The sequence below is a fragment of the Oryzias latipes genome, chromosome 11, assembly GCF_053564925.1.
Source record: "Oryzias latipes strain Hd-rR chromosome 11, Olatipes_Hd-rR_3.1".
Classification (NCBI taxonomy): Eukaryota; Metazoa; Chordata; class Actinopteri; order Beloniformes; family Adrianichthyidae; genus Oryzias; species Oryzias latipes.
Genome location: NC_136247.1, coordinates 2,599,142 through 2,623,079, shown reverse-complemented (window position 1 = coordinate 2,623,079; position 23,938 = coordinate 2,599,142). Strand labels below are relative to the sequence as shown.

The window sequence follows — 23,938 nt, the reverse complement described above, 5'->3', positions numbered from 1 at the left end:
TGTTGGTGATGTTGCTTGACAGTAAATATAATGCACTGTTACATTGTTGAGGACAGCTGAGCATAAGCATGACTGCTGGCTGAATGTCAGAAGTTGCATTCAAACACGTGCCAGTACGAGACTGCAACTATAGCGCAGTGTGTCGGACTCCTCGTCCATCCTGACATCTTCCAGGACCAGCTTTGGAAAGTGTGAAACTAACAAGTGCTTGCTTGCTCAGAAGGCAAAGATTGAATTGAGAAAAAGGCCCTTTCTTTTTGAACTGAATTGTCAAGCAGGGCGTCTACTGAGGTGTTTTGCTTGTGGAGTAACCAAGATACTCAGTAGTTGCAATGTAGTGGAACTATGTCTGTTGGCAGCGCCTGGACGTTCTTCAGCCTACAGCCCTAGGGAAAGCTTGAGCGTCCATCCAAATTAACAGGCTGTGTGTTGCAGCAGCACAGAAGAGGACCGTGCTTTGTGTACTTTTGAAGTTCCAAAGCACTTGTCCCACCCACTCTTTGTGTCCACTCTTGCATTTTCATGAGTCTGGGGAAATATTTCGATTTGAATATGAAGTTAAGAAAGTTACATGAGCTGAGGGATGAAAGTACTGAGTAAATTAGCAAACCAGATAGAAGTAAACATGAGACTAGCATTGAAGGAAGGACAGGAGTAATCAACGCCTCTGGGTGGGCTTGAACCACCAACCTTTCGGTTAACAGCCGAACGCGCTAGCCTACTGCGCCACAGAGACAACATGTGTGGAAAATACCATTCTGATTATAGTGCTTGTTGGTAAATGATGACATGTCATTTCTTATTTGAAATGGACTAAAAAGTCTGTTTGTGAGAGATTGCATTTGAATTGGTTTTTCATGCCACTTCATCCATTGAGGAAACAAAGTGTGCATCCCAGCTCGTCTGTGACCCACCTTCGACATGTTTGTTCAAGTGTGTCAGTTCCTCGTTAGTATAGTGGACAGTATCTCCGCCTGTCACGCGGAAGACCAGGGTTCGATTCCCTGACGGGGAGAGCCCTTTTCTAGTTCAGCCTTCAACTGGCTCCTAGAAAACACATTATCTTGCACCAACCCCTATTTGCTGGTGAAACCTCTATCAACTCCTACACACTCACTGCGGTGTCACAAAAATGGCCGCCTTCTTTGCAAGAATCAACAGGTAATTCATGAACCCCACAATTCTTTGTGACTCAAATATTTATTCTAAATGCACTGTCTGTTTCACAACATTTGTCCACATCTAAAGCTTTAGTGCTTCTGTCCTATATGGCACTTGTCACATTTCTGCTTCTTTTCAAAGACAGCTTTCAAAGAAGGACATGACATTGTTTTCTCACAATTAAGGTTAGGTTTTGGTAAGTTCAACAAGATGCCCACTGTGCATTACAGCTAAGTCGTCAGACCGATTGTTCTAATGCAATGACTTGACACCTCTTTCAATAGCATCCAATGACAGCCAGGTAGCCCTTAATCCTCCCGGAATAAGGACAAATACAATTTGTAACTTGTCTGACAAAGACCTAAGAAGTTGTTTCCTTGGTGATGAGATCAATTCTCACCACCAGGAAATCCCATCTTGTCCTTTTCCATTCACTTTAAAACTGAAAATTCCATATAATTGAAGTTCTTATAAACAAATACAAAACAAACCACACAGAACCTCAGAAAGAGTTTTCTGATAAAGGCAATCAGAAAGCATTGATCAGTCTTTCCGTCATTTCCAGCACATCCGACAACAGTCTCCAAAGAGAAACAGGTCCGTTTTGTCTGAATGACTTGACATCAACCAAGTTTGTTGGTGATGTTGCTTGACAGTAAATATAATGCACTGTTACATTGTTGAGGACAGCTGAGCATAAGCATGACTGCTGGCTGAATGTCAGAAGTTGCATTCAAACACGTGCCAGTACGAGACTGCAACTATAGCGCAGTGTGTCGGACTCCTCGTCCATCCTGACATCTTCCAGGACCAGCTTTGGAAAGTGTGAAACTAACAAGTGCTTGCTTGCTCAGAAGGCAAAGATTGAATTGAGAAAAAGGCCCTTTCTTTTTGAACTGAATTGTCAAGCAGGGCGTCTACTGAGGTGTTTTGCTTGTGGAGTAACCAAGATACTCAGTAGTTGCAATGTAGTGGAACTATGTCTGTTGGCAGCGCCAGGACGTTCTTCAGCCTACAGCCCTAGGGAAAGCTTGAGCGTCCATCCAAATTAACAGGCTGTGTGTTGCAGCAGCACAGAAGAGGACCGTGCTTTGTGTACTTTTGAAGTTCCAAAGCACTTGTCCCACCCACTCTTTGTGTCCACTCTTGCATTTTCATGAGTCTGGGGAAATATTTGGATTTGAATATGAAGTTAAGAAAGTTACATGAGCTGAGGGATGAAAGTACTGGTTAAATTAGCTAACCAGATAGAAGTAAACATGAGACTAGCATTGAAGGAAGGACAGGAGTAATCAACGCCTCTGGGTGGGCTTGAACCACCAACCTTTCGGTTAACAGCCGAACGCGCTAGCCTATTGCGCCACAGAGACAACATGTGTGGAAAATACCATTCTGATTATAGTGCTTGTTGGTAAATGATGACATGTCATTTCTTATTTGAAATGGACTAAAAAGTCTGTTTGTGAGAGATTGCATTTGAATTGGTTTTTCATGCCACTTCATCCATTGAGGAAACAAAGTGTGCATCCCAGCTCGTCTGTGACCCATCTTCGACATGTTTGTTCAAGTGTGTCAGTTCCTCGTTAGTATAGTGGACAGTATCTCCGCCTGTCACGCGGAAGACCAGGGTTCGATTCCCTGACGGGGAGAGCCCTTTTCTAGTTCAGCCTTCAACTGGCTCCTAGAAAACACATTATCTTGCACCAACCCCTATTTGCTGGTGAAACCTCTATCAACTCCTACACACTCACTGCGGTGTCACAAAAATGGCCGCCTTCTTTGCAAGAATCAACAGGTAATTCATGAACCCCACAATTCTTTGTGACTCAAATATTTATTCTAAATGCACTGTCTGTTTCACAACATTTGTCCACATCTAAAGCTTTAGTGCTTCTGTCCTATATGGCACTTGTCACATTTCTGCTTCTTTTCAAAGACAGCTTTCAAAGAAGGACATGACATTGTTTTCTCACAATTAAGGTTAGGTTTTGGTAAGTTCAACAAGATGCCCACTGTGCATTACAGCTAAGTCGTCAGACCGATTGTTCTAATGCAATGACTTGACACCTCTTTCAATAGCATCCAATGACAGCCAGGTAGCCCTTAATCCTCCCGGAATAAGGACAAATACAATTTGTAACTTGTCTGACAAAGACCTAAGAAGTTGTTTCCTTGGTGATGAGATCAATTCTCACCACCAGGAAATCCCATCTTGTCCTTTTCCATTCACTTTAAAACTGAAAATTCCATATAATTGAAGTTCTTATAAACAAATACAAAACAAACCACACAGAACCTCAGAAAGAGTTTTCTGATAAAGGCAATCAGAAAGCATTGATCAGTCTTTCCGTCATTTCCAGCACATCCGACAACAGTCTCCAAAGAGAAACAGGTCCGTTTTGTCTGAATGACTTGACATCAACCAAGTTTGTTGGTGATGTTGCTTGACAGTAAATATAATGCACTGTTACATTGTTGAGGACAGCTGAGCATAAGCATGACTGCTGGCTGAATGTCAGAAGTTGCATTCAAACACGTGCCAGTACGAGACTGCAACTATAGCGCAGTGTGTCGGACTCCTCGTCCATCCTGACATCTTCCAGGACCAGCTTTGGAAAGTGTGAAACTAACAAGTGCTTGCTTGCTCAGAAGGCAAAGATTGAATTGAGAAAAAGGCCCTTTCTTTTTGAACTGAATTGTCAAGCAGGGCGTCTACTGAGGTGTTTTGCTTGTGGAGTAACCAAGATACACAGTAGTTGCAATGTAGTTGAACTATGTCTGTTGGCAGCGCCAGGACATTCTTCAGCCTACAGGCCTAGGGAAAGCTTGAGCGTCCATCCAAATTAACAGGCTGTGTGTTGCAGCAGCACAGAAGAGGACCGTGCTTTGTGTACTTTTGAAGTTCCAAAGCACTTGTCCCACCCACTCTTTGTGTCCACTCTTGCATTTTCATGAGTCTGGGGAAATATTTGGATTTGAATATGAAGTTAAGAAAGTTACATGAGCTGAGGGATGAAAGTACTGAGTAAATTAGCTAACCAGATAGAAGTAAACATGAGACTAGCATTGAAGGAAGGACAGGAGTAATCAACGCCTCTGGGTGGGCTTGAACCACCAACCTTTCGGTTAACAGCCGAACGCGCTAGCCTATTGCGCCACAGAGACAACATGTGTGGAAAATACCATTCTGATTATAGTGCTTGTTGGTAAATGATGACATGTCATTTCTTATTTGAAATGGACTAAAAAGTCTGTTTGTGAGAGATTGCATTTGAATTGGTTTTTCATGCCACTTCATCCATTGAGGAAACAAAGTGTGCATCCCAGCTCGTCTGTGACCCATCTTCGACATGTTTGTTCAAGTGTGTCAGTTCCTCGTTAGTCTAGTGGACAGTATCTCCGCCTGTCACGCGGAAGACCAGGGTTCGATTCCCTGACGGGGAGAGCCCTTTTCTAGTTCAGCCTTCAACTGGCTCCTAGAAAACACATTATCTTGCACCAACCCCTATTTGCTGGTTAAACCTATATCAACTCCTACACACTCACTGTGGTGTCACAAAAATGGCCGCCTTCTTTGCAAGAATCAACAGGTAATTCATGAACCCCTCAATTTTGTGTGACTCAAATATTTATTCTAAATGCACTGTCTGTTTCACAACATTTGTCCACATCTAAAGCTTTAGTGCTTCTGTCCTATATGGCACTTGTCACATTTCTGCTTCTTCTCAAAGACAGCTTTCAAAGAAGGACATGACATTGTTTTCTCACAATTAAGGTTAGGTTTTGGTAAGTTCAACAAGATGCCCACTGTGCATTACAGCTAAGTCGTCAGACCGATTGTTCTAATGCAATGACTTGACACCTCTTTCAATAGCATCCAATGACAGCCAGGTAGCCCTTAATCCTCCCGGAATAAGGACAAATACAATTTGTAACTTGTCTGACAAAGACCTAAGAAGTTGTTTCCTTGGTGATGAGATCAATTCTCACCGCCAGGAAATCCCATCTTGTCCTTTTCCATTCACTTTAAAACTGAAAATTCCATATAATTGAAGTTCTTATAAACAAATACAAAACAAACCACACAGAACCTCAGAAAGAGTTTTCTGATAAAGGCAATCAGAAAGGATTGATCAGTCTTTCCGTCATTTCCAGCACATCCGACAACAGTCTCCAAAGAGAAACAGGTCCGTTTTGTCTGAATGACTTGACATCAACCAAGTTTGTTGGTGATGTTGCTTGACAGTAAATATAATGCACTGTTACATTGTTGAGGACAGCTGAGCATAAGCATGACTGCTGGCTGAATGTCAGAAGTTGCATTCAAACACGTGCCAGTACGAGACTGCAACTATAGCGCAGTGCGTCGGACTCCTCGTCCATCCTGACATCTTCCAGGACCATCTTTGGAAAGTGTGAAACTAACAAGTGCTTGCTTGCTCAGAAGGCAAAGATTGAATTGAGAAAAAGGCCCTTTCTTTTTGAACTGAATTGTCAAGCAGGGCGTCTACTGAGGTGTTTTGCTTGTGGAGTAACCAAGATACTCAGTAGTTGCAATGTAGTGGAACTATGTCTGTTGGCAGCGCCAGGACATTCTTCAGCCTACAGCCCTAGGGAAAGCTTGAGCGTCCATCCAAATTAACAGGCTTTGTGTTGCAGCAGCACAGAAGAGGACCGTGCTTTGTGTACTTTTGAAGTTCCAAAGCACTTGTCCCACCCACTCTTTGTGTCCACTCTTGCATTTTCATGAGTCTGGGGAAATATTTGGATTTGAATATGAAGTTAAGAAAGTAACATGAGCTGAGGGATGAAAGTACTGTGTAAATTAGCTAACCAGATAGAAGTAAACATGAGACTAGCATTGAAGGAAGGACAGGAGTAATCAACGCCTCTGGGTGGGCTTGAACCACCAACCTTTCGGTTAACAGCCGAACGCGCTAGCCTATTGCGCCACAGAGACAACATGTGTGGAAAATACCATTCTGATTATAGTGCTTGTTGGTAAATGATGACATGTCATTTCTTATTTGAAATGGACTAAAAAGTCTGTTTGTGAGAGATTGCATTTGAATTGGTTTTTCATGCCACTTCATCCATTGAGGAAACAAAGTGTGCATCCCAGCTCGTCTGTGACCCATCTTCGACATGTTTGTTCAAGTGTGTCAGTTCTTCGTTAGTATAGTGGACAGTATCTCCGCCTGTCACGCGGAAGACCAGGGTTCGATTCCCTGACGGGGAGAGCCCTTTTCTAGTTCAGCCTTCAACTGGCTCCTAGAAAACACATTATCTTGCACCAACCCCTATTTGCTGGTGAAACCTCTATCAACTCCTACACACTCACTGTGGTGTCACACAAATGGCCGCCTTCTTTGCAAGAATCAACAGGTAATTCATGAACCCCACAATTCTTTGTGACTCAAATATTTATTCTAAATGCACTGTCTGTTTCACAACATTTGTCCACATCTAAAGCTTTAGTGCTTCTGTCCTATATGGCACTTGTCACATTTCTGCTTCTTTTCAAAGACAGCTTTCAAAGAAGGACATGACATTGTTTTCTCACAATTAAGGTTAGGTTTTGGTAAGTTCAACAAGATGCCCACTGTGCATTACAGCTAAGTCGTCAGACCGATTGTTCTAATGCAATGACTTGACACCTCTTTCAATAGCATCCAATGACAGCCAGGTAGCCCTTAATCCTCCCGGAATAAGGACAAATACAATTTGTAACTTGTCTGACAAAGACCTAAGAAGTTGTTTCCTTGGTGATGAGATCAATTCTCACCGCCAGGAAATCCCATCTTGTCCTTTTCCATTCACTTTAAAACTGAAAATTCCATATAATTGAAGTTCTTATAAACAAATACGAAACAAACCACACAGAACCTCAGAAAGAGTTTTCTGATAAAGGCAATCAGAAAGGATTGATCAGTCTTTCCGTCATTTCCAGCACATCCGACAACAGTCTCCAAAGAGAAACAGGTCCGTTTTGTCTGAATGACTTGACATCAACCAAGTTTGTTGGTGATGTTGCTTGACAGTAAATATAATGCACTGTTACATTGTTGAGGACAGCTGAGAATAAGCATGACTGCTGGCTGAATGTCAGAAGTTGCATTCAAACACGTGCCAGTACGAGACTGCAACTATAGCGCAGTGCGTCGGACTCCTCGTCCATCCTGACATCTTCCAGGACCAGCTTTGGAAAGTGTGAAACTAACAAGTGCTTGCTTGCTCAGAAGGCAAAGATTGAATTGAGAAAAAGGCCCTTTCTTTTTGAACTGAATTGTCAAGCAGGGCGTCTACTGAGGTGTTTTGCTTGTGGAGTAACCAAGATACTCAGTAGTTGCAATGTAGTGGAACTATGTCTGTTGGCAGCGCCAAGACGTTCTTCAGCCTACAGCCCTAGGGAAAGCTTGAGCGTCCATCCAAATTAACAGGCTGTGTGTTGCAGCAGCACAGAAGAGGACCATGCTTTGTGTACTTTTGAAGTTCCAAAGCACTTGTCCCAGCCACTCTTTGTGTCCACTCTTGCATTTTCATGAGTCTGGGGAAATATTTGGATTTGAATATGAAGTTAAGAAAGTTACATGAGCTGAGGGATGAAAGTACTGGGTAAATTAGCTAACCAGATAGAAGTAAACATGAGACTAGCATTGAAGGAAGGACAGGAGTAATCAACGCCTCTGGGTGGGCTTGAACCACCAACCTTTCGGTTAACAGCCGAACGCGCTAGCCTATTGCGCCACAGAGACAACATGTGTGGAAAATACCATTCTGATTATAGTGCTTGTTGGTAAATGATGACATGTCATTTCTTATTTGAAATGGACTAAAAAGTCTGTTTGTGAGAGATTGCATTTGAATTGGTTTTTCATGCCACTTCATCCATTGAGGAAACAAAGTGTGCATCCCAGCTCGTCTGTGACCCATCTTCGACATGTTTGTTCAAGTGTGTCAGTTCCTCGTTAGTATAGTGGACAGTATCTCCGCCTGTCACGCGGGGGCCAGCCGTATATACCTGTAACACGGAACAGCCAATCAAATTGCAGCTACTGCAGCATAGTCAGCCAATCAAACTGTGGCTTGTGTAGCGCTGTCCAAGCTGATGAAATCCTTTGGTCACGAGTTCGAACCCCGGTTAGAGTGATGTCAGTCAGAAGTTGTGGTATAATAAATGTTTTTGTTAAACTGAATATGACATTTCATAATTATTGTTTTCTACTTCTGTCTCTCCTTGTTCCAAATAACAGTCATGATCTGTTGCTCATTTCAATTTCAACCATGTTTTATTAAGAAATCAACATGAAAATAAATAAAACACAGTATTTAACACAAAATGTACCAAAATGTTCAACCATGGATTTACAATTGAAGGGCAGAAGGGTTTAAACAGGCAAAACTTTAATACAAGTATTTTAAAGGTGTAAAATGAATTGAGGAAGTAGTAAATATGTTTGCTTTTTCTATCAAAACTAAACACTAATAATAAATATGTAAGAAAATTGTATTCACAAAATAGATTTCACAAACTAAATTACAAATATTTTCACATTGATAGATAACATCAGGAGTTCTATCATAATCAGTGTGTTATCAGAAGAGAACTTAATACAGGCAAACATATAGACAGGTTTAGCAGAGATTTTGACGTTTTACACTTATTTCTCATCCAATATGACAAGCTGAGGTAAAATGAGACAAAAGTGGTCAAAACAGCAACATCTTTTGATAACAAATAGAACAGACATAAAAGCTATCTCTTTCCCTCTTCTGCTTGCCGGCCAGCAGCCCACCTCATCTTTTCAGCCTCATAAAAAGGAGACTGAGAGAACGTCTCCCAGGTCATTTCTTGAGTCATCCCATTTGCCCGGTGGAGGGACAAGACTCTGGCAGGACAGTAAACATACTTCCCCACAACACCAGGGAACCCGGTGTGTATGTGTGGACTCCCTGGACCTTGTTTCAGTGGTTTGTGGCAGAACCTGCACAGACGCCCACTGGGATGCTGCTCCCTTGCCTTTCTTTTCTGTCGGTCCTCCAAAACCTTTCTGCATTGTGCAGACCTCTGCTTTGCAGCCTTTAACTCTCTCTCAAAAAATGGCGTGGCAGCAAAGTCTGCAAATGGCATCCTGGGGTTTGTAAGGCCTTCTGCTGCATAGATCTGGAGTACTTTTTTGGAGCAGTAGAAGTATCTCACATCCCCAGACTGATAAAAGAAATGAACAGAAGATCCATCACCAAGGTAACGAGACTTTGGCTGCCCACAAGCAAGACAGTTCCTTGTCATTTTTTTTTCAGGTTTCTGCTGTTGTTGCTGCAGACCTACAATCTCCTTCACCATTTTTTCAACGTCAGTCTTCGTTAAAGGAGCTTCATCTGGTTTAGAGCTGGGGGGGTTCACTGGAGCAGGAGGGAGAGTCACAACTGGCACAGTGACAGTTTCACTGCCTTCAGTGAGTTTATGCCACAGCTGCTGGGTTTCCAAAAGTTTTTCGGGACTAGTGTTCATAGACGAACTTCTGTTAATCATCTTCGCCATGTGCTTCACGTAGCGGGAGATGTGCTGTTTAGTGGTGGGGTGGAGGAGGCTGTTGGGATTCCTGGAGGCAGTTTGAACAAGGGCGGCATACTCTGCGTCTACCTTGCTCAGAAAGTCCTTTTGTCCATGGTGCTTTGCCAGAAGGACATCAATGGCATCTCTCATTGAATTTGTCCAACGAGAATGGTCCAGGACAAAAAGCAGACCCCCTGCTTTGATAGGACCAGTGCGAGCTGCGCGTGGAGAGGCAGCAAAAGGCAGTGGTGGTGGTGTCGTTGAGACATCTGATGGAGAGGAAAAAAGAGAAAAGTTAACCCCTTCTCACTTCTCTTTCCTTGAATGCAATGCACAAATAAATTAAAAAAGGCTGAAAATTTGAACTAAATTACCTTTCACTTCAGGGGCTCGGGTCATTGCTAGTGAGTCATCAGCAACCACACCTAAGACATTATCCTGAAACATTGGACCATTCAGTTAGTTTAAACTTGTTATGTAGCTGCAGTTTTATTGTAATAGAGTGAGGATGTTTGTTACAACAAACTTACATGAGCAGAGTGTTCTTCTCCATGTTCTTCAGGCAGGTCGATGACTGTTTCATTGGAAGGAGGTGGTTCTGGAGACAAACGCTCTTCTTCCTCAACAACCGGGTCTCTCTGAGACTTGTGTTTGTCCCAGTGAAGAGGAACCGGACGGCAGCCAGGCTCCACATACTGCAGTCCAAACCTTTCCCCAGTGTCGGCCTGTGACAAGACTAAGGCAGGGTACTTAGCTTGTCCTGTCACTTCCTTTGACAGTTTGTTCAGCTGTACAATCAGAGCTGGATTAAAAACTGAAGGAAGCTTCAGACCAGGTTGCTTCAGGCTCACAAGGCGCTGGAAGTTCCACCGAGCTACTCCAGTCATGCCTTGGGCCTGGAAAAGTTCTGTCGAGACCTGATTTCCTGTCACCCATTTGGACTGGTGGAAATGAAATCCCTCCTGCTGGGATGTGCCTCGCACCGGGATCCAGATCGGTACCGCTGCCGCTTCCCCCTTGATGTGGTTCAGCTGTAACGTGCCACCGTGTCTGTAGAGGATCCCGTCTCCCACCTCCGGGTCGCTCAGACAGCCCCTGAGGATGTGAACGCGCTGAATCCTCCACACTTTCAGCATTGTTGCCTTAAACAGTGGTATGCCATCTGGATCCGATTCCAAAAAGAACCTCTTCAGAACACTCTCCACTCGCACCAGCAGCTCTCTGGGTTCTGGGATCTTGGTGCGGCAGTGCTCCCTGATGTGCTGCTTTGTGGGGTTAGCTGGCTGGATCCCACAGAAGGTGTAGGCCTCCTTCAGCCTCTGAAGATCGGTTTGGTCCACCACACAAAAAGCTGCCGAAAGGAACTTGCAGAAGGAGCTGTGAAGTGGATGATGCTCTGAGATGCACTCCCTGGTGAACCGCCGCATGCAGTGAAACAAGTCCAGCTTGATGCTTATTTCTCTGTTGTATTTGGTACGGGATGCACATCTATTGGTGAAGTCTCCAGATGTTGCTTCACCCACTATAGCCTCTGTGGTCTTCCAGGAATCCCAGAGAAGATGCTCCTGAGGCTGGGAGTTTGGGATCCTGAATGGAGAGCAGCAATCCCTGTCCATGCACACAGGTAAAGCACCTTTTAATTGTTTATTGTGCAAATAAAGTGATTGTTTTTAAAACAATATTTACTTATGTTTTTCACGTTTTTACTGTTGAAACCATTAAATTAGAAGTAAAATGAACAAAGTTTTTCTCACCTGTCAACCCACTGGTACTTTGCTTTTGGTAGCCCTGCAGAAATGTAACGCTGGGACAGCCCGTCGTACATTGGCTCCAGAGACTTGTCGCTTTCTGACTGCAGCATCACCCAGGACAAAATCATCCAGTTTTCATTCATAACTGCATAAGATGACATTGTGCCTGATGCCAGGACAACCTTCCGTGCCACCTTTCGGGTGTGGTCAGCCCTCAAGACCTCACCAAAAGTGCCTTGGAGGAGCAGATTGAGCGTGCCCTCCTCCCTATGGTACTCTTGTATGAGGCAGTCCACCAGGTAGTGTGAAGTCACTGTTACCCCACACCAGCCATCTATGTCTGTATACCCACCAAAAGGATCTGGTGTAGATATTTTCCTCATTGCCCCCGTGATTGTCTGCTGGCCATATAGTCCGCTCTCTCCATCCAGAACATTCTTCACTGTTCCCAGATAAGCCAAGTGTGCACGCTCGTATCTTAGGTGAAGAGCTTCATTTAGCTGATTGGCCATATCACCTGGAGACTTTGCTGTACGCCGCAGCTCATCCATCACAGTCTTGCATACTGCCTTTTTGTGGGTCAGGAAGGCTGGAAAAATCTCCTGAAAACGACGAGGCAGCATGTCCATCCATGAAGGTTTGTCTGCAAACCAGTGCTTCTTGCAGACTTTACAGGTCAGCCGAGAAGCAAGTATGTAGTACTGACCACTTGTGCCAATTATGACACGGGGCCGACCTGTTCCAGAGGAGACCACGAGGGGTTTTGGGCAGCCATGCAGACACGGGAGGGGGTAGTTGTTACGCACTCTTTCCATTATTGCATGGTCTGGTTTCCAGATAAAAAAAGGATGGAGGTGAAAGTACTTTGGGGATGGTAGCTCATAAATTGAGTCAATGAGTTCCGGCTGAGGTGGGTTACGCCACAAGGAGATCATATTCATGGCATGTCTTACAGGTGGAGACCCAGGCCACAGTCCTAAGGCTTCCATCTCTGTTTTCATCCAGATCCTCTGCTGGGGAGAGCAGTTCCAGCTGCTAACATCCTGGTCATAAGATGGAAGTGGTGAAGCAGCAGGCGTTGGCTGAAAGTGAGCAGGAGGAGGAGCTGCAGACTGAGCTGAGGGTCTTCCAACGACTGCTGGAAAAATAAAAAAATAACATGAGTTGTTGAATAAAATATTATCTCAAAGTCCAAATGAATACAGTACTTTGCATTTTTGTCAAAGTTAATGCACTGACTGTAGGTTTTATCCTGGACACTTTGAGGCAGTTCCAAAGCGAGCAACTGTGGTGGTACTGGCAGAGGAGTCTTCACTGGAGCTGAAGTAACTGGTGAAAAAGACAGTCAGAAACAGACAGGAAGCTGCAGCAGAGTAAAGCTGACAAATGATCCTCAACACTCACCTGCATGTGTGGCAGCAGGACAGCTGGACCTCTCAGGCTGGTCTGGATTCAGATCAACAGAAATATCCATCAGTAATGCCCAGGCATTTAGAGTTCTTTGTTAGTAATTGTGCAAAACACTCAAAACCATGCAAGAAAACATGCTCAATAGAACAGGTGTGGTATGAAAATCAATAAATTAACTATTAGTTTCATTTTTTTATCTTTTGATTGACCAGGAAAGGTTCCATTATGATGTAATAATCCATGTGTAACCACTTTACTCTGATGTGTTAAGACATGTACTTTTGTTGTAATTCTGCTTTTTAAGACTGGTTTCCTTCAATCATTTTCATACCAAACCTATAACCAAACCCATGCAAATAACATAAGTCTGTACTTACCCTCGACGACGAACAATGAATACCTTCAGCATCATAAAAGCAGTCACACAAAACACCTGCATTAGAACAGGCCTGAACGTGGCCAACCAGCAAACAGAAGAAAAGAAAAGGTGATCCTGGTTTACGACAGAACCATCAGGTACCAGCGGCGGCGGTGGCAATGGCAGCAGCAGCATCTAGACCTTTACTCAGTGAACCTGAAAGAAAATAAACCAATGAATATTCTTCTTTTTGAACAGACACATTTAAAAGTGCTGAGTGTAAAGAAAGGACTGATCTAAGAGTAACATGTAGTCTAATATCAGTTTTTCAACTACCAGTACTACTACTCCACATACAGAAACATAATCAACACGTGATGCATGATGTGTGCACGTTGGTGCTGCTCACTTGGTTGGGTTGGGATTGTTTCTAAACATGTTGGGCCTGTCATCTTCTTCACTAAATGTCTCTGCTCTTTAGTAAAAAAAATAAGAAAACAGGTTTGAATCAGAAGTAGTAATTAACACTCAGTGTGTACTTGTGTGTGATTTAGTTTTACCTTGTAAAGGGAGGAGTTTGGATGGAGAGACAGAAAGCATCATTCTCTCCAACTCTTCATCATCTTCCATCTCTAACGAAGATACTGAAAAGATGGGAAACATCATTTCTACCATCTTTCCTAACATCAGCATGAACGTCTAGTCTGCCACAGACCTGGAGGACTAGAAGAAGGTTTAGTAAGAGCAGGTTCTGAAGAGCTCTGAGTCTGAGCCTCTTTCTTCTTCAGGTACTGCTGGAGCAGGAACATTTTGCTGCCTGAAACACACTGTTTCCTGAGGATAAATGATGCATATCCATCTTCTCTTTTCTCCCAGACATCCTTCCAGGTCTTCTTAGAATGCACACCAAATCCAACCAGCTGGTTGTCCTCACTACTTGAAGGTGGCTCCACTGATCTTTCAGCTAAATAGTTTCTCAGATCTCTGATTTCGTGAAAGTGTCGGGTATAATCCAGAAATGAAAAGAGACTCTCCTTCTTTGGTCCCTCGGCATTAAAGAGTCCAGCTCTCTCCTCTTCCTCAACCTTGTTAATTAAATAAATGGTGTAGCCAATATCATTTTCTAGCAGCCACCGAAAGGACTTCCCCTTGTATTTGCCAAATTGAAGAACATACTCCCCCAACACCTCCTGCCTGTCAGATGTATCTCCACCCCTAATGAAGACTTTTGACAGGGCGTTTTCCTTCACTTTTTCCTCTCTCTGGGGAGCAGACTTGTCCTGGAGCTCAGGATTATTTTTGATCCTCTTGGCTTCATCTGAAGGGTCCTGCCTGAGAAACCCAGTTGGGCCTCGTCTGAAGCTCACGCAGATTTTTCCAGGAAAAATTAATTTCCTCTTCATTCTGGAGATCTATAACCAAAGATACATTTATTGTCGTTAGTGGGTGAAGTAGCCCAGGTCTACTGTAACTCAAAAATAGTAAAAAAAAAAACAACAACATACAAATATATATATATATATATATATATATATATATATATATATATATATATATATATATATATATATATATATATATATGTGTGTGTGTGTAAATGCACATATAGATATTATTAAAGTTATCTACCTTTGGTAAAATTCAAAAGCTTTTGAAAACACACACAAACTATCATGACTAAGTTTGAAGAGGTTTTTCATCTCTTACGAGTAGCCGTATCCTCACCGCTGGAGTTTCAGACCTTTCATGCTCAACAAAAAATAACGGGAAGAGAAATGTCTTCAAACTAGGAACAGTTTTTTTTTAACTTTTTACTTACATCAGACTTTAACTTGACTTTAACTTGTTGTGCTCTTGTGTTTTAACAGCGATCGGATCAAATCTGGCCGCAGGATTATTGTTGTTTTGTCTTCCTAAAGGCTCTTCCTGTGAAAACCTTACTACTAAGACGATGTGGAAACAGCGCCCCCAAAATCTCGCTAGTGGTGAAAAAGTATATTACATCCGTAGTGTTAAGAACTACCATAGAGAATGAATGAGAAAAGTTAAGAGAGTTAAGCTTAACCATTTTCGGCTCCCGCGCGGAAGACCAGGGTTCGATTCCCTGACGGGGAGAGCCCTTTTCTAGTTCAGCCTTCAACTGGCTTCTAGAAAACACATTATCTTGCACCAACCCCTATTTGCTGGTGAAACCTCTATCAACTCCTACACACTCACGGTGGTGTCACAAAAATGGCCGCCTTCTTTGCAAGAATCAACAGGTAATTCATGAACCCCACAATTCTTTGCGACTCAAATATTTATTCTAAATGCACTGTCTGTTTCACAACATTTGTCCACATCTAAAGCTTTAGTGCTTCTGTCCTATATGGCACTTGTCACATTTCTGCTTCTTTTCAAAGACAGCTTTCAAAGAAGGACATGACATTGTTTTCTCACAATTAAGGTTAGGTTTTGGTAAGTTCAACAAGATGCCCACTGTGCATTACAGCTAAGTCGTCAGACCGATTGTTCTAATGCAATGACTTGACACCTCTTTCAATAGCATCCAATGACAGCCAGGTAGCCCTTAATCCTCCCGGAATAAGGACAAATACAATTTGTAACTTGTCTGACAAAGACCTAAAAAGTTGTTTCCTTGGTGATGAGATCAATTCTCACCGCCAGGAAATCCCATCTTGTCCTTTTCCATTCACTTTAAAACTGAAAATTCCATATAATTGAAGTTCTTATAAACAAATACAAAACAAACCACACAGAACCTCAGAAAGAGTTTTCTGATAAAGGCAATCAGAAAGCATTGATCAGTCTTTCCGTCATTTCCAGCACATCCGACAACAGTCTCCAAAGAGAAACAGGTCCGTTTTGTCTGAATGACTTGACATCAACCAAGTTTGTTGGTGATGTTGCTTGACAGTAAATATAATGCACTGTTACATTGTTGAGGACAGCTGAGCATAAGCATGACTGCTGGCTGAATGTCAGAAGTTGCATTCAAACACGTGCCAGTACGAGACTGCAACTATAGCGCAGTGCGTCGGACTCCTCGTCCATCCTGACATCTTCCAGGACCAGCTTTGGAAAGTGTGAAACTAACAAGTGCTTGCTTGCTCAGAAGGCAAAGATTGAATTGAGAAAAAGGCCCTTTCTTTTTGAACTGAATTGTCAAGCAGGGCGTCTACTGAGGTGTTTTGCTTGTGGAGTAACCAAGATACTCAGTAGTTGCAATGTAGTGGAACTATGTCTGTTGGCAGCGCCAGGACGTTCTTCAGCCTACAGCCCTAGGGAAAGCTTGAGCGTCACTCCAAATTAACACGCTGTGTGTTGCAGCAGCACAGAAGAGGCCTGTGCTTTGTGTACTTTTGAAGTTCCAAAGCACTTGTCCCACCCACTCTTTGTGTCCACTCTTGCATTTTCATGAGTCTGGGGAAATATTTGGATTTGAATATGAAGTTAAGAAAGTTACATGAGCTGAGGGATGAAAGTACTGAGTAAATTAGCTAACCAGATAGAAGTAAACATGAGACTAGCATTGAAGGAAGGACAGGAGTAATCAACGCCTCTGGGTGGGCTTGAATCACCAACCTTTCGGTTAACAGCCGAACGCGCTAGCCTATTGCGCCACAGAGACAACATGTGTGGAAAATACCATTCTGATTATAGTGCTTGTTGGTAAATGATGACATGTCATTTCTTATTTGAAATGGACTAAAAAGTCTGTTTGTGAGAGATTGCATTTGAATTGGTTTTTCATGCCACTTCATCCATTGAGGAAACAAAGTGTGCATCCCAGCTCGTCTGTGACCCATCTTCGACATGTTTGTTCAAGTGTGTCAGTTCCTCGTTAGTATAGTGGACAGTATCTCCGCCTGTCACGCGGAAGACCAGGGTTCGATTCCCTGACGGGGAGAGCCCTTTTCTAGTTCAGCCTTCAACTGGCTCCTAGAAAACACATTATCTTGCACCAACCCCTATTTGCTGGTGAAACCTCTATCAACTCCTACACACTCACGGTGGTGTCACAAAAATGGCCGCCTTCTTTGCAAGAATCAACAGGTAATTCATGAACCCCACAATTCTTTGCGACTCAAATATTTATTCTAAATGCACTGTCTGTTTCACAACATTTGTCCACATCTAAAGCTTTAGTGCTTCTGTCCTATATGGCACTTGTCACATTTCTGCTTCTTCTCAAAGACAGCTTTCAAAGAAGGACATGACATTGTTTTCTCACAATTAAGGTTAGGTTTTGGTAAGTTCAACAAGATGCCCACTGTGCATTACAGCTAAGTCGTCAGACCGATTGTTCTAATGCAATGACTTGACACCTCTTTCAATAGCATCCAATGACAGCCAGGTAGCCCTTAATCCTCCCGGAATAAGGACAAATACAATTTGTAACTTGTCTGACAAAGACCTAAGAAGTTGTTTCCTTGGTGATGAGATCAATTCTCACCGCCAGGAAATCCCATCTTGTCCTTTTCCATTCACTTTAAAACTGAAAATTCCATATAATTGAAGTTCTTATAAACAAATACAAAACAAACCACACAGAACCTCAGAAAGAGTTTTCTGATAAAGGCAATCAGAAAGCATTGATCAGTCTTTCCGTCATTTCCAGCACATCCGACAACAGTCTCCAAAGAGAAACAGGTCCGTTTTGTCTGAATGACTTGACATCAACCAAGTTTGTTGGTGATGTTGCTTGACAGTAAATATAATGCACTGTTACATTGTTGAGGACAGCTGAGCATAAGCATGACTGCTGGCTGAATGTCAGAAGTTGCATTCAAACACGTGCCAGTACGAGACTGCAACTATAGCGCAGTGCGTCGGACTCCTCGTCCATCCTGACATCTTCCAGGACCAGCTTTGGAAAGTGTGAAACTAACAAGTGCTTGCTTGCTCAGAAGGCAAAGATTGAATTGAGAAAAAGGCCCTTTCTTTTTGAACTGAATTGTCAAGCAGGGCGTCTACTGAGGTGTTTTGCTTGTGGAGTAACCAAGATACTCAGTAGTTGCAATGTAGTGGAACTATGTCTGTTGGCAGCGCCAGGACGTTCTTCAGCCTACAGCCCTAGGGAAAGCTTGAGCGTCCATCCAAATTAACAGGCTGTGTGTTGCAGCAGCACAGAAGAGGCCTGTGCTTTGTGTACTTTTGAAGTTCCAAAGCACTTGTCCCACCCACTCTTTGTGTCCACTCTTGCATTTTCATGAGTCTGGGGAAATATTTGGATTTGAATATGAAGTTAAGAAAGTTACATGAGCTGAGGGATGAAAGTACTGAGTAAATTAGCTAACCAGATAGAAGTAAACATGAGACTAGCATTGAAGGAAGGACAGGAGTAATCAACGCCTCTGGGTGGGCTTGAATCACCAACCTTTCGGTTAACAGCCGAACGCGCTAGCCTATTGCGCCACAGAGACAACATGTGTGGAAAATACCATTCTGATTATAGTGCTTGTTGGTAAATGACGACATGTCATTTCTTATTTGAAATGGACTAAAAAGTCTGTTTGTGAGAGATTGCATTTGAATTGGTTTTTCATGCCACTTCATCCATTGAGGAAACAAAGTGTGCATCCCAGCTCGTCTGTGACCCATCTTCGACATGTTTGTTCAAGTGTGTCAGTTCCTCGTTAGTATAGTGGACAGTATCTCCGCCTGTCACGCGGAAGACCAGGGTTCGATTCCCTGACGGGGAGAGCCCTTTTCTAGTTCAGCCTTCAACTGGCTCCTAGAAAACACATTATCTTGCACCAACCCCTATTTGCTGGTGAAACCTCTATCAACTCCTACACACTCACGGTGGTGTCACAAAAATGGCCGCCTTCTTTGCAAGAATCAACAGGTAATTCATGAACCCCACAATTCTTTGCGACTCAAATATTTATTCTAAATGCACTGTCTGTTTCACAACATTTGTCCACATCTAAAGCTTTAGTGCTTCTGTCCTATATGGCACTTGTCACATTTCTGCTTCTTCTCAAAGACAGCTTTCAAAGAAGGACATGACATTGTTTTCTCACAATTAAGGTTAGGTTTTGGTAAGTTCAACAAGATGCCCACTGTGCATTACAGCTAAGTCGTCAGACCGATTGTTCTAATGCAATGACTTGACACCTCTTTCAATAGCATCCAATGACAGCCAGGTAGCCCTTAATCCTCCCGGAATAAGGACAAATACAATTTGTAACTTGTCTGACAAAGACCTAAGAAGTTGTTTCCTTGGTGATGAGATCAATTCTCACCGCCAGGAAATCCCATCTTGTCCTTTTCCATTCACTTTAAAACTGAAAATTCCATATAATTGAAGTTCTTATAAACAAATACAAAACAAACCACACAGAACCTCAGAAAGAGTTTTCTGATAAAGGCAATCAGAAAGCATTGATCAGTCTTTCCGTCATTTCCAGCACATCCGACAACAGTCTCCAAAGAGAAACAGGTCCGTTTTGTCTGAATGACTTGACATCAACCAAGTTTGTTGGTGATGTTGCTTGACAGTAAATATAATGCACTGTTACATTGTTGAGGACAGCTGAGCATAAGCATGACTGCTGGCTGAATGTCAGAAGTTGCATTCAAACAGGTGCCAGTACGAGACTGCAACTATAGCGCAGTGCGTCGGACTCCTCGTCCATCCTGACATCTTCCAGGACCAGCTTTGGAAAGTGTGAAACTAACAAGTGCTTGCTTGCTCAGAAGGCAAAGATTGAATTGAGAAAAAGGCCCTTTCTTTTTGAACTGAATTGTCAAGCAGGGCGTCTACTGAGGTGTTTTGCTTGTGGAGTAACCAAGATACTCAGTAGTTGCAATGTAGTGGAACTATGTCTGTTGGCAGCGCCAGGACGTTCTTCAGCCTACAGCCCTAGGGAAAGCTTGAGCGTCCATCCAAATTAACAGGCTGTGTGTTGCAGCAGCACAGAAGAGGCCTGTGCTTTGTGTACTTTTGAAGTTCCAAAGCACTTGTCCCACCCACTCTTTGTGTCCACTCTTGCATTTTCATGAGTCTGGGGAAATATTTGGATTTGAATATGAAGTTAAGAAAGTTACATGAGCTGAGGGATGAAAGTACTGAGTAAATTAGCTAACCAGATAGAAGTAAACATGAGACTAGCATTGAAGGAAGGACAGGAGTAATCAACGCCTCTGGGTGGGCTTAAACCACCAACCTTTCGGTTAACAGCCGAACGCGCTAGCCTATTGCGCCACAGAGACAACATGTGTGGAAAATACCATTCTGATTATAGTGCTTGTTGGTAAATGACGACATGTCATTTCTTATTTGAAATGGACTAAAAAGTCTGTTTGTGAGAGATTGCATTTGAATTGGTTTTTCATGCCACTTCATCCATTGAGGAAACAAAGTGTGCATCCCAGCTCGTCTGTGACCCATCTTCGACATGTTTGTTCAAGTGTGTCAGTTCCTCGTTAGTATAGTGGACAGTATCTCCGCCTGTCACGCGGAAGACCAGGGTTCGATTCCCTGACGGGGAGAGCCCTTTTCTAGTTCAGCCTTCAACTGGCTCCTAGAAAACACATTATCTTGCACCAACCCCTATTTGCTGGTGAAACCTCTATCAACTCCTACACACTCACGGTGGTGTCACAAAAATGGCCGCCTTCTTTGCAAGAATCAACAGGTAATTCATGAACCCCACAATTCTTTGCGACTCAAATATTTATTCTAAATGCACTGTCTGTTTCACAACATTTGTCCACATCTAAAGCTTTAGTGCTTCTGTCCTATATGGCACTTGTCACATTTCTGCTTCTTCTCAAAGACAGCTTTCAAAGAAGGACATGACATTGTTTTCTCACAATTAAGGTTAGGTTTTGGTAAGTTCAACAAGATGCCCACTGTGCATTACAGCTAAGTCGTCAGACCGATTGTTCTAATGCAATGACTTGACACCTCTTTCAATAGCATCCAATGACAGCCAGGTAGCCCTTAATCCTCCCGGAATAAGGACAAATACAATTTGTAACTTGTCTGACAAAGACCTAAGAAGTTGTTTCCTTGGTGATGAGATCAATTCTCACCGCCAGGAAATCCCATCTTGTCCTTTTCCATTCACTTTAAAACTGAAAATTCCATATAATTGAAGTTCTTATAAACAAATACAAAACAAACCACACAGAACCTCAGAAAGAGTTTTCTGATAAAGGCAATCAGAAAGCATTGATCAGTCTTTCCGTCATTTCCAGCACATCCGACAACAGTCTCCAAAGAGAAACAGGTCCGTTTTGTCTGAATGACTTGACATCAACCAAGTTTGTTGGTGATGTTGCTTGACAGTAAATATAATGCACTGTTACATTGTTGAGGACAGCTGAGCATAAGCATGACTGCTGGCTGAATGTCAGAAGTTGCATTCAAACACGTGCCAGTACGAGACTGCAACTATAGCGCAGTGCGTCGGACTCCTCGTCCATCCTGACATCTTCCAGGACCAGCTTTGGAAAGTGTGAAACTAACAAGTGCTTGCTTGCTCAGAAGGCAAAGATTGAATTGAGAAAAAGGCCCTTTCTTTTTGAACTGAATTGTCAAGCAGGGCGTCTACTGAGGTGTTTTGCTTGTGGAGTAACCAAGATACTCAGTAGTTGCAATGTAGTGGAACTATGTCTGTTGGCAGCGCCAGGACGTTCTTCAGCCTACAGCCCTAGGGAAAGCTTGAGCGTCCATCCAAATTAACAGGCTGTGTGTTGCAGCAGCACAGAAGAGGCCTGTGCTTTGTGTACTTTTGAAGTTCCAAAGCACTTGTCCCACCCACTCTTTGTGTCCACTCTTGCATTTTCATGAGTCTGGGGAAATATTTGGATTTGAATATGAAGTTAAGAAAGTTACATGAGCTGAGGGATGAAAGTACTGAGTAAATTAGCTAACCAGATAGAAGTAAACATGAGACTAGCATTGAAGGAAGGACAGGAGTAATCAACGCCTCTGGGTGGGCTTGAATCACCAACCTTTCGGTTAACAGCCGAACGCGCTAGCCTATTGCGCCACAGAGACAACATGTGTGGAAAATACCATTCTGATTATAGTGCTTGTTGGTAAATGACGACATGTCATTTCTTATTTGAAATGGACTAAAAAGTCTGTTTGTGAGAGATTGCATTTGAATTGGTTTTTCATGCCACTTCATCCATTGAGGAAACAAAGTGTGCATCCCAGCTCGTCTGTGACCCATCTTCGACATGTTTGTTCAAGTGTGTCAGTTCCTCGTTAGTATAGTGGACAGTATCTCCGCCTGTCACGCGGAAGACCAGGGTTCGATTCCCTGACGGGGAGAGCCCTTTTCTAGTTCAGCCTTCAACTGGCTCCTAGAAAACACATTATCTTGCACCAACCCCTATTTGCTGGTGAAACCTCTATCAACTCCTACACACTCACGGTGGTGTCACAAAAATGGCCGCCTTCTTTGCAAGAATCAACAGGTAATTCATGAACCCCACAATTCTTTGCGACTCAAATATTTATTCTAAATGCACTGTCTGTTTCACAACATTTGTCCACATCTAAAGCTTTAGTGCTTCTGTCCTATATGGCACTTGTCACATTTCTGCTTCTTCTCAAAGACAGCTTTCAAAGAAGGACATGACATTGTTTTCTCACAATTAAGGTTAGGTTTTGGTAAGTTCAACAAGATGCCCACTGTGCATTACAGCTAAGTCGTCAGACCGATTGTTCTAATGCAATGACTTGACACCTCTTTCAATAGCATCCAATGACAGCCAGGTAGCCCTTAATCCTCCCGGAATAAGGACAAATACAATTTGTAACTTGTCTGACAAAGACCTAAGAAGTTGTTTCCTTGGTGATGAGATCAATTCTCACCGCCAGGAAATCCCATCTTGTCCTTTTCCATTCACTTTAAAACTGAAAATTCCATATAATTGAAGTTCTTATAAACAAATACAAAACAAACCACACAGAACCTCAGAAAGAGTTTTCTGATAAAGGCAATCAGAAAGCATTGATCAGTCTTTCCGTCATTTCCAGCACATCCGACAACAGTCTCCAAAGAGAAACAGGTCCGTTTTGTCTGAATGACTTGACATCAACCAAGTTTGTTGGTGATGTTGCTTGACAGTAAATATAATGCACTGTTACATTGTTGAGGACAGCTGAGCATAAGCATGACTGCTGGCTGAATGTCAGAAGTTGCATTCAAACAGGTGCCAGTACGAGACTGCAACTATAGCGCAGTGCGTCGGACTCCTCGTCCATCCTGACATCTTCCAGGACCAGCTTTGGAAAGTGTGAAACTAACAAGTGCTTGCTTGCTCAGAAGGCAAAGATTGAATTGAGAAAAAGGCCCTTTCTTTTTGAACTGAATTGTCAAGCAGGGCGTCTACTGAGGTGTTTTGCTTGTGGAGTAACCAAGATACTCAGTAGTTGCAATGTAGTGGAACTATGTCTGTTGGCAGCGCCAGGACGTTCTTCAGCCTACAGCCCTAGGGAAAGCTTGAGCGTCCATCCAAATTAACAGGCTGTGTGTTGCAGCAGCACAGAAGAGGCCTGTGCTTTGTGTACTTTTGAAGTTCCAAAGCACTTGTCCCACCCACTCTTTGTGTCCACTCTTGCATTTTCATGAGTCTGGGGAAATATTTGGATTTGAATATGAAGTTAAGAAAGTTACATGAGCTGAGGGATGAAAGTACTGAGTAAATTAGCTAACCAGATAGAAGTAAACA

At 42.9% G+C, this 23,938-nt stretch overlaps 1 protein-coding gene and 12 non-coding genes across 14 annotated transcripts; 6 read left to right on the top strand and 7 right to left on the bottom strand.

The window, feature by feature from the left end:
* Positions 1-662: 662 nt before the first annotated feature.
* Positions 663-736, bottom strand: trnan-guu (transfer RNA asparagine (anticodon GUU)). Its single transcript has one exon. It is a non-coding gene; the product is annotated as a tRNA-Asn (tRNA).
* A 207-nt stretch (positions 737-943) lies between these two features.
* On the top strand, positions 944-1,015 carry trnad-guc (transfer RNA aspartic acid (anticodon GUC)). Its single transcript has one exon. It is a non-coding gene; the product is annotated as a tRNA-Asp (tRNA).
* Positions 1,016-2,457: 1,442 nt separating this feature from the next.
* trnan-guu (transfer RNA asparagine (anticodon GUU)) lies at positions 2,458-2,531 on the bottom strand. The gene has a single exon. It is a non-coding gene; the product is annotated as a tRNA-Asn (tRNA).
* A 207-nt stretch (positions 2,532-2,738) lies between these two features.
* On the top strand, positions 2,739-2,810 carry trnad-guc (transfer RNA aspartic acid (anticodon GUC)). Its single transcript has one exon. It is a non-coding gene; the product is annotated as a tRNA-Asp (tRNA).
* A 1,442-nt stretch (positions 2,811-4,252) lies between these two features.
* On the bottom strand, positions 4,253-4,326 carry trnan-guu (transfer RNA asparagine (anticodon GUU)). Its single transcript has one exon. It is a non-coding gene; the product is annotated as a tRNA-Asn (tRNA).
* A 1,721-nt stretch (positions 4,327-6,047) lies between these two features.
* Positions 6,048-6,121, bottom strand: trnan-guu (transfer RNA asparagine (anticodon GUU)). The gene has a single exon. It is a non-coding gene; the product is annotated as a tRNA-Asn (tRNA).
* A 1,721-nt stretch (positions 6,122-7,842) lies between these two features.
* trnan-guu (transfer RNA asparagine (anticodon GUU)) lies at positions 7,843-7,916 on the bottom strand. The gene has a single exon. It is a non-coding gene; the product is annotated as a tRNA-Asn (tRNA).
* Positions 7,917-8,428: 512 nt separating this feature from the next.
* LOC144995541 (uncharacterized) lies at positions 8,429-15,325 on the bottom strand. Of its 2 annotated transcripts, none has more exons than XM_078955271.1 (10): positions 15,057-15,325; positions 13,953-14,649; positions 13,798-13,881; positions 13,647-13,712; positions 12,874-13,453; positions 12,709-12,798; positions 11,473-12,607; positions 10,249-11,326; positions 10,093-10,156; positions 8,429-9,987 (listed from the first exon to the last, which is right to left on the bottom strand). In XM_078955271.1, exons 5-10 carry the CDS (start codon positions 12,941-12,943, stop codon positions 8,918-8,920), a joined length of 3,507 nt encoding a protein of 1,168 aa, XP_078811397.1. In that variant the 5' UTR covers positions 12,944-13,453; positions 13,647-13,712; positions 13,798-13,881; positions 13,953-14,649; positions 15,057-15,325; the 3' UTR covers positions 8,429-8,917. The 2 variants fall into 2 exon arrangements, with proteins under 2 accessions (XP_078811397.1, XP_078811398.1); XM_078955272.1 differs by having other exon boundaries at positions 11,473-12,604.
* A 1,750-nt stretch (positions 15,326-17,075) lies between these two features.
* trnad-guc (transfer RNA aspartic acid (anticodon GUC)) lies at positions 17,076-17,147 on the top strand. Its single transcript has one exon. It is a non-coding gene; the product is annotated as a tRNA-Asp (tRNA).
* Positions 17,148-18,870: 1,723 nt separating this feature from the next.
* trnad-guc (transfer RNA aspartic acid (anticodon GUC)) lies at positions 18,871-18,942 on the top strand. The gene has a single exon. It is a non-coding gene; the product is annotated as a tRNA-Asp (tRNA).
* A 1,442-nt stretch (positions 18,943-20,384) lies between these two features.
* trnan-guu (transfer RNA asparagine (anticodon GUU)) lies at positions 20,385-20,458 on the bottom strand. The gene has a single exon. It is a non-coding gene; the product is annotated as a tRNA-Asn (tRNA).
* A 207-nt stretch (positions 20,459-20,665) lies between these two features.
* Positions 20,666-20,737, top strand: trnad-guc (transfer RNA aspartic acid (anticodon GUC)). Its single transcript has one exon. It is a non-coding gene; the product is annotated as a tRNA-Asp (tRNA).
* A 1,723-nt stretch (positions 20,738-22,460) lies between these two features.
* Positions 22,461-22,532, top strand: trnad-guc (transfer RNA aspartic acid (anticodon GUC)). Its single transcript has one exon. It is a non-coding gene; the product is annotated as a tRNA-Asp (tRNA).
* Positions 22,533-23,938: the final 1,406 nt, after the last annotated feature.

What these genes read in the sequence shown, in the direction of transcription:
- LOC144995541 (XM_078955271.1), bottom strand. Translation starts at nt 12,943, where the DNA reads ATGGATATTTCTGTTGATCTGAATCCAGACCAGCCTGAGAGGTCCAGC. An exon ending in AAGTACCAGTGGGTTGACAG is followed by an intron (nt 11,327 to 11,472) that starts GTGAGAAAAACT and finishes GTGCATGGACAG; the next exon opens with GGATTGCTGCTCTCCATTCA. An exon ending in CCGAGCCCCTGAAGTGAAAG is followed by an intron (nt 9,988 to 10,092) that starts GTAATTTAGTTC and finishes CCTCTCCATCAG; the next exon opens with ATGTCTCAACGACACCACCA.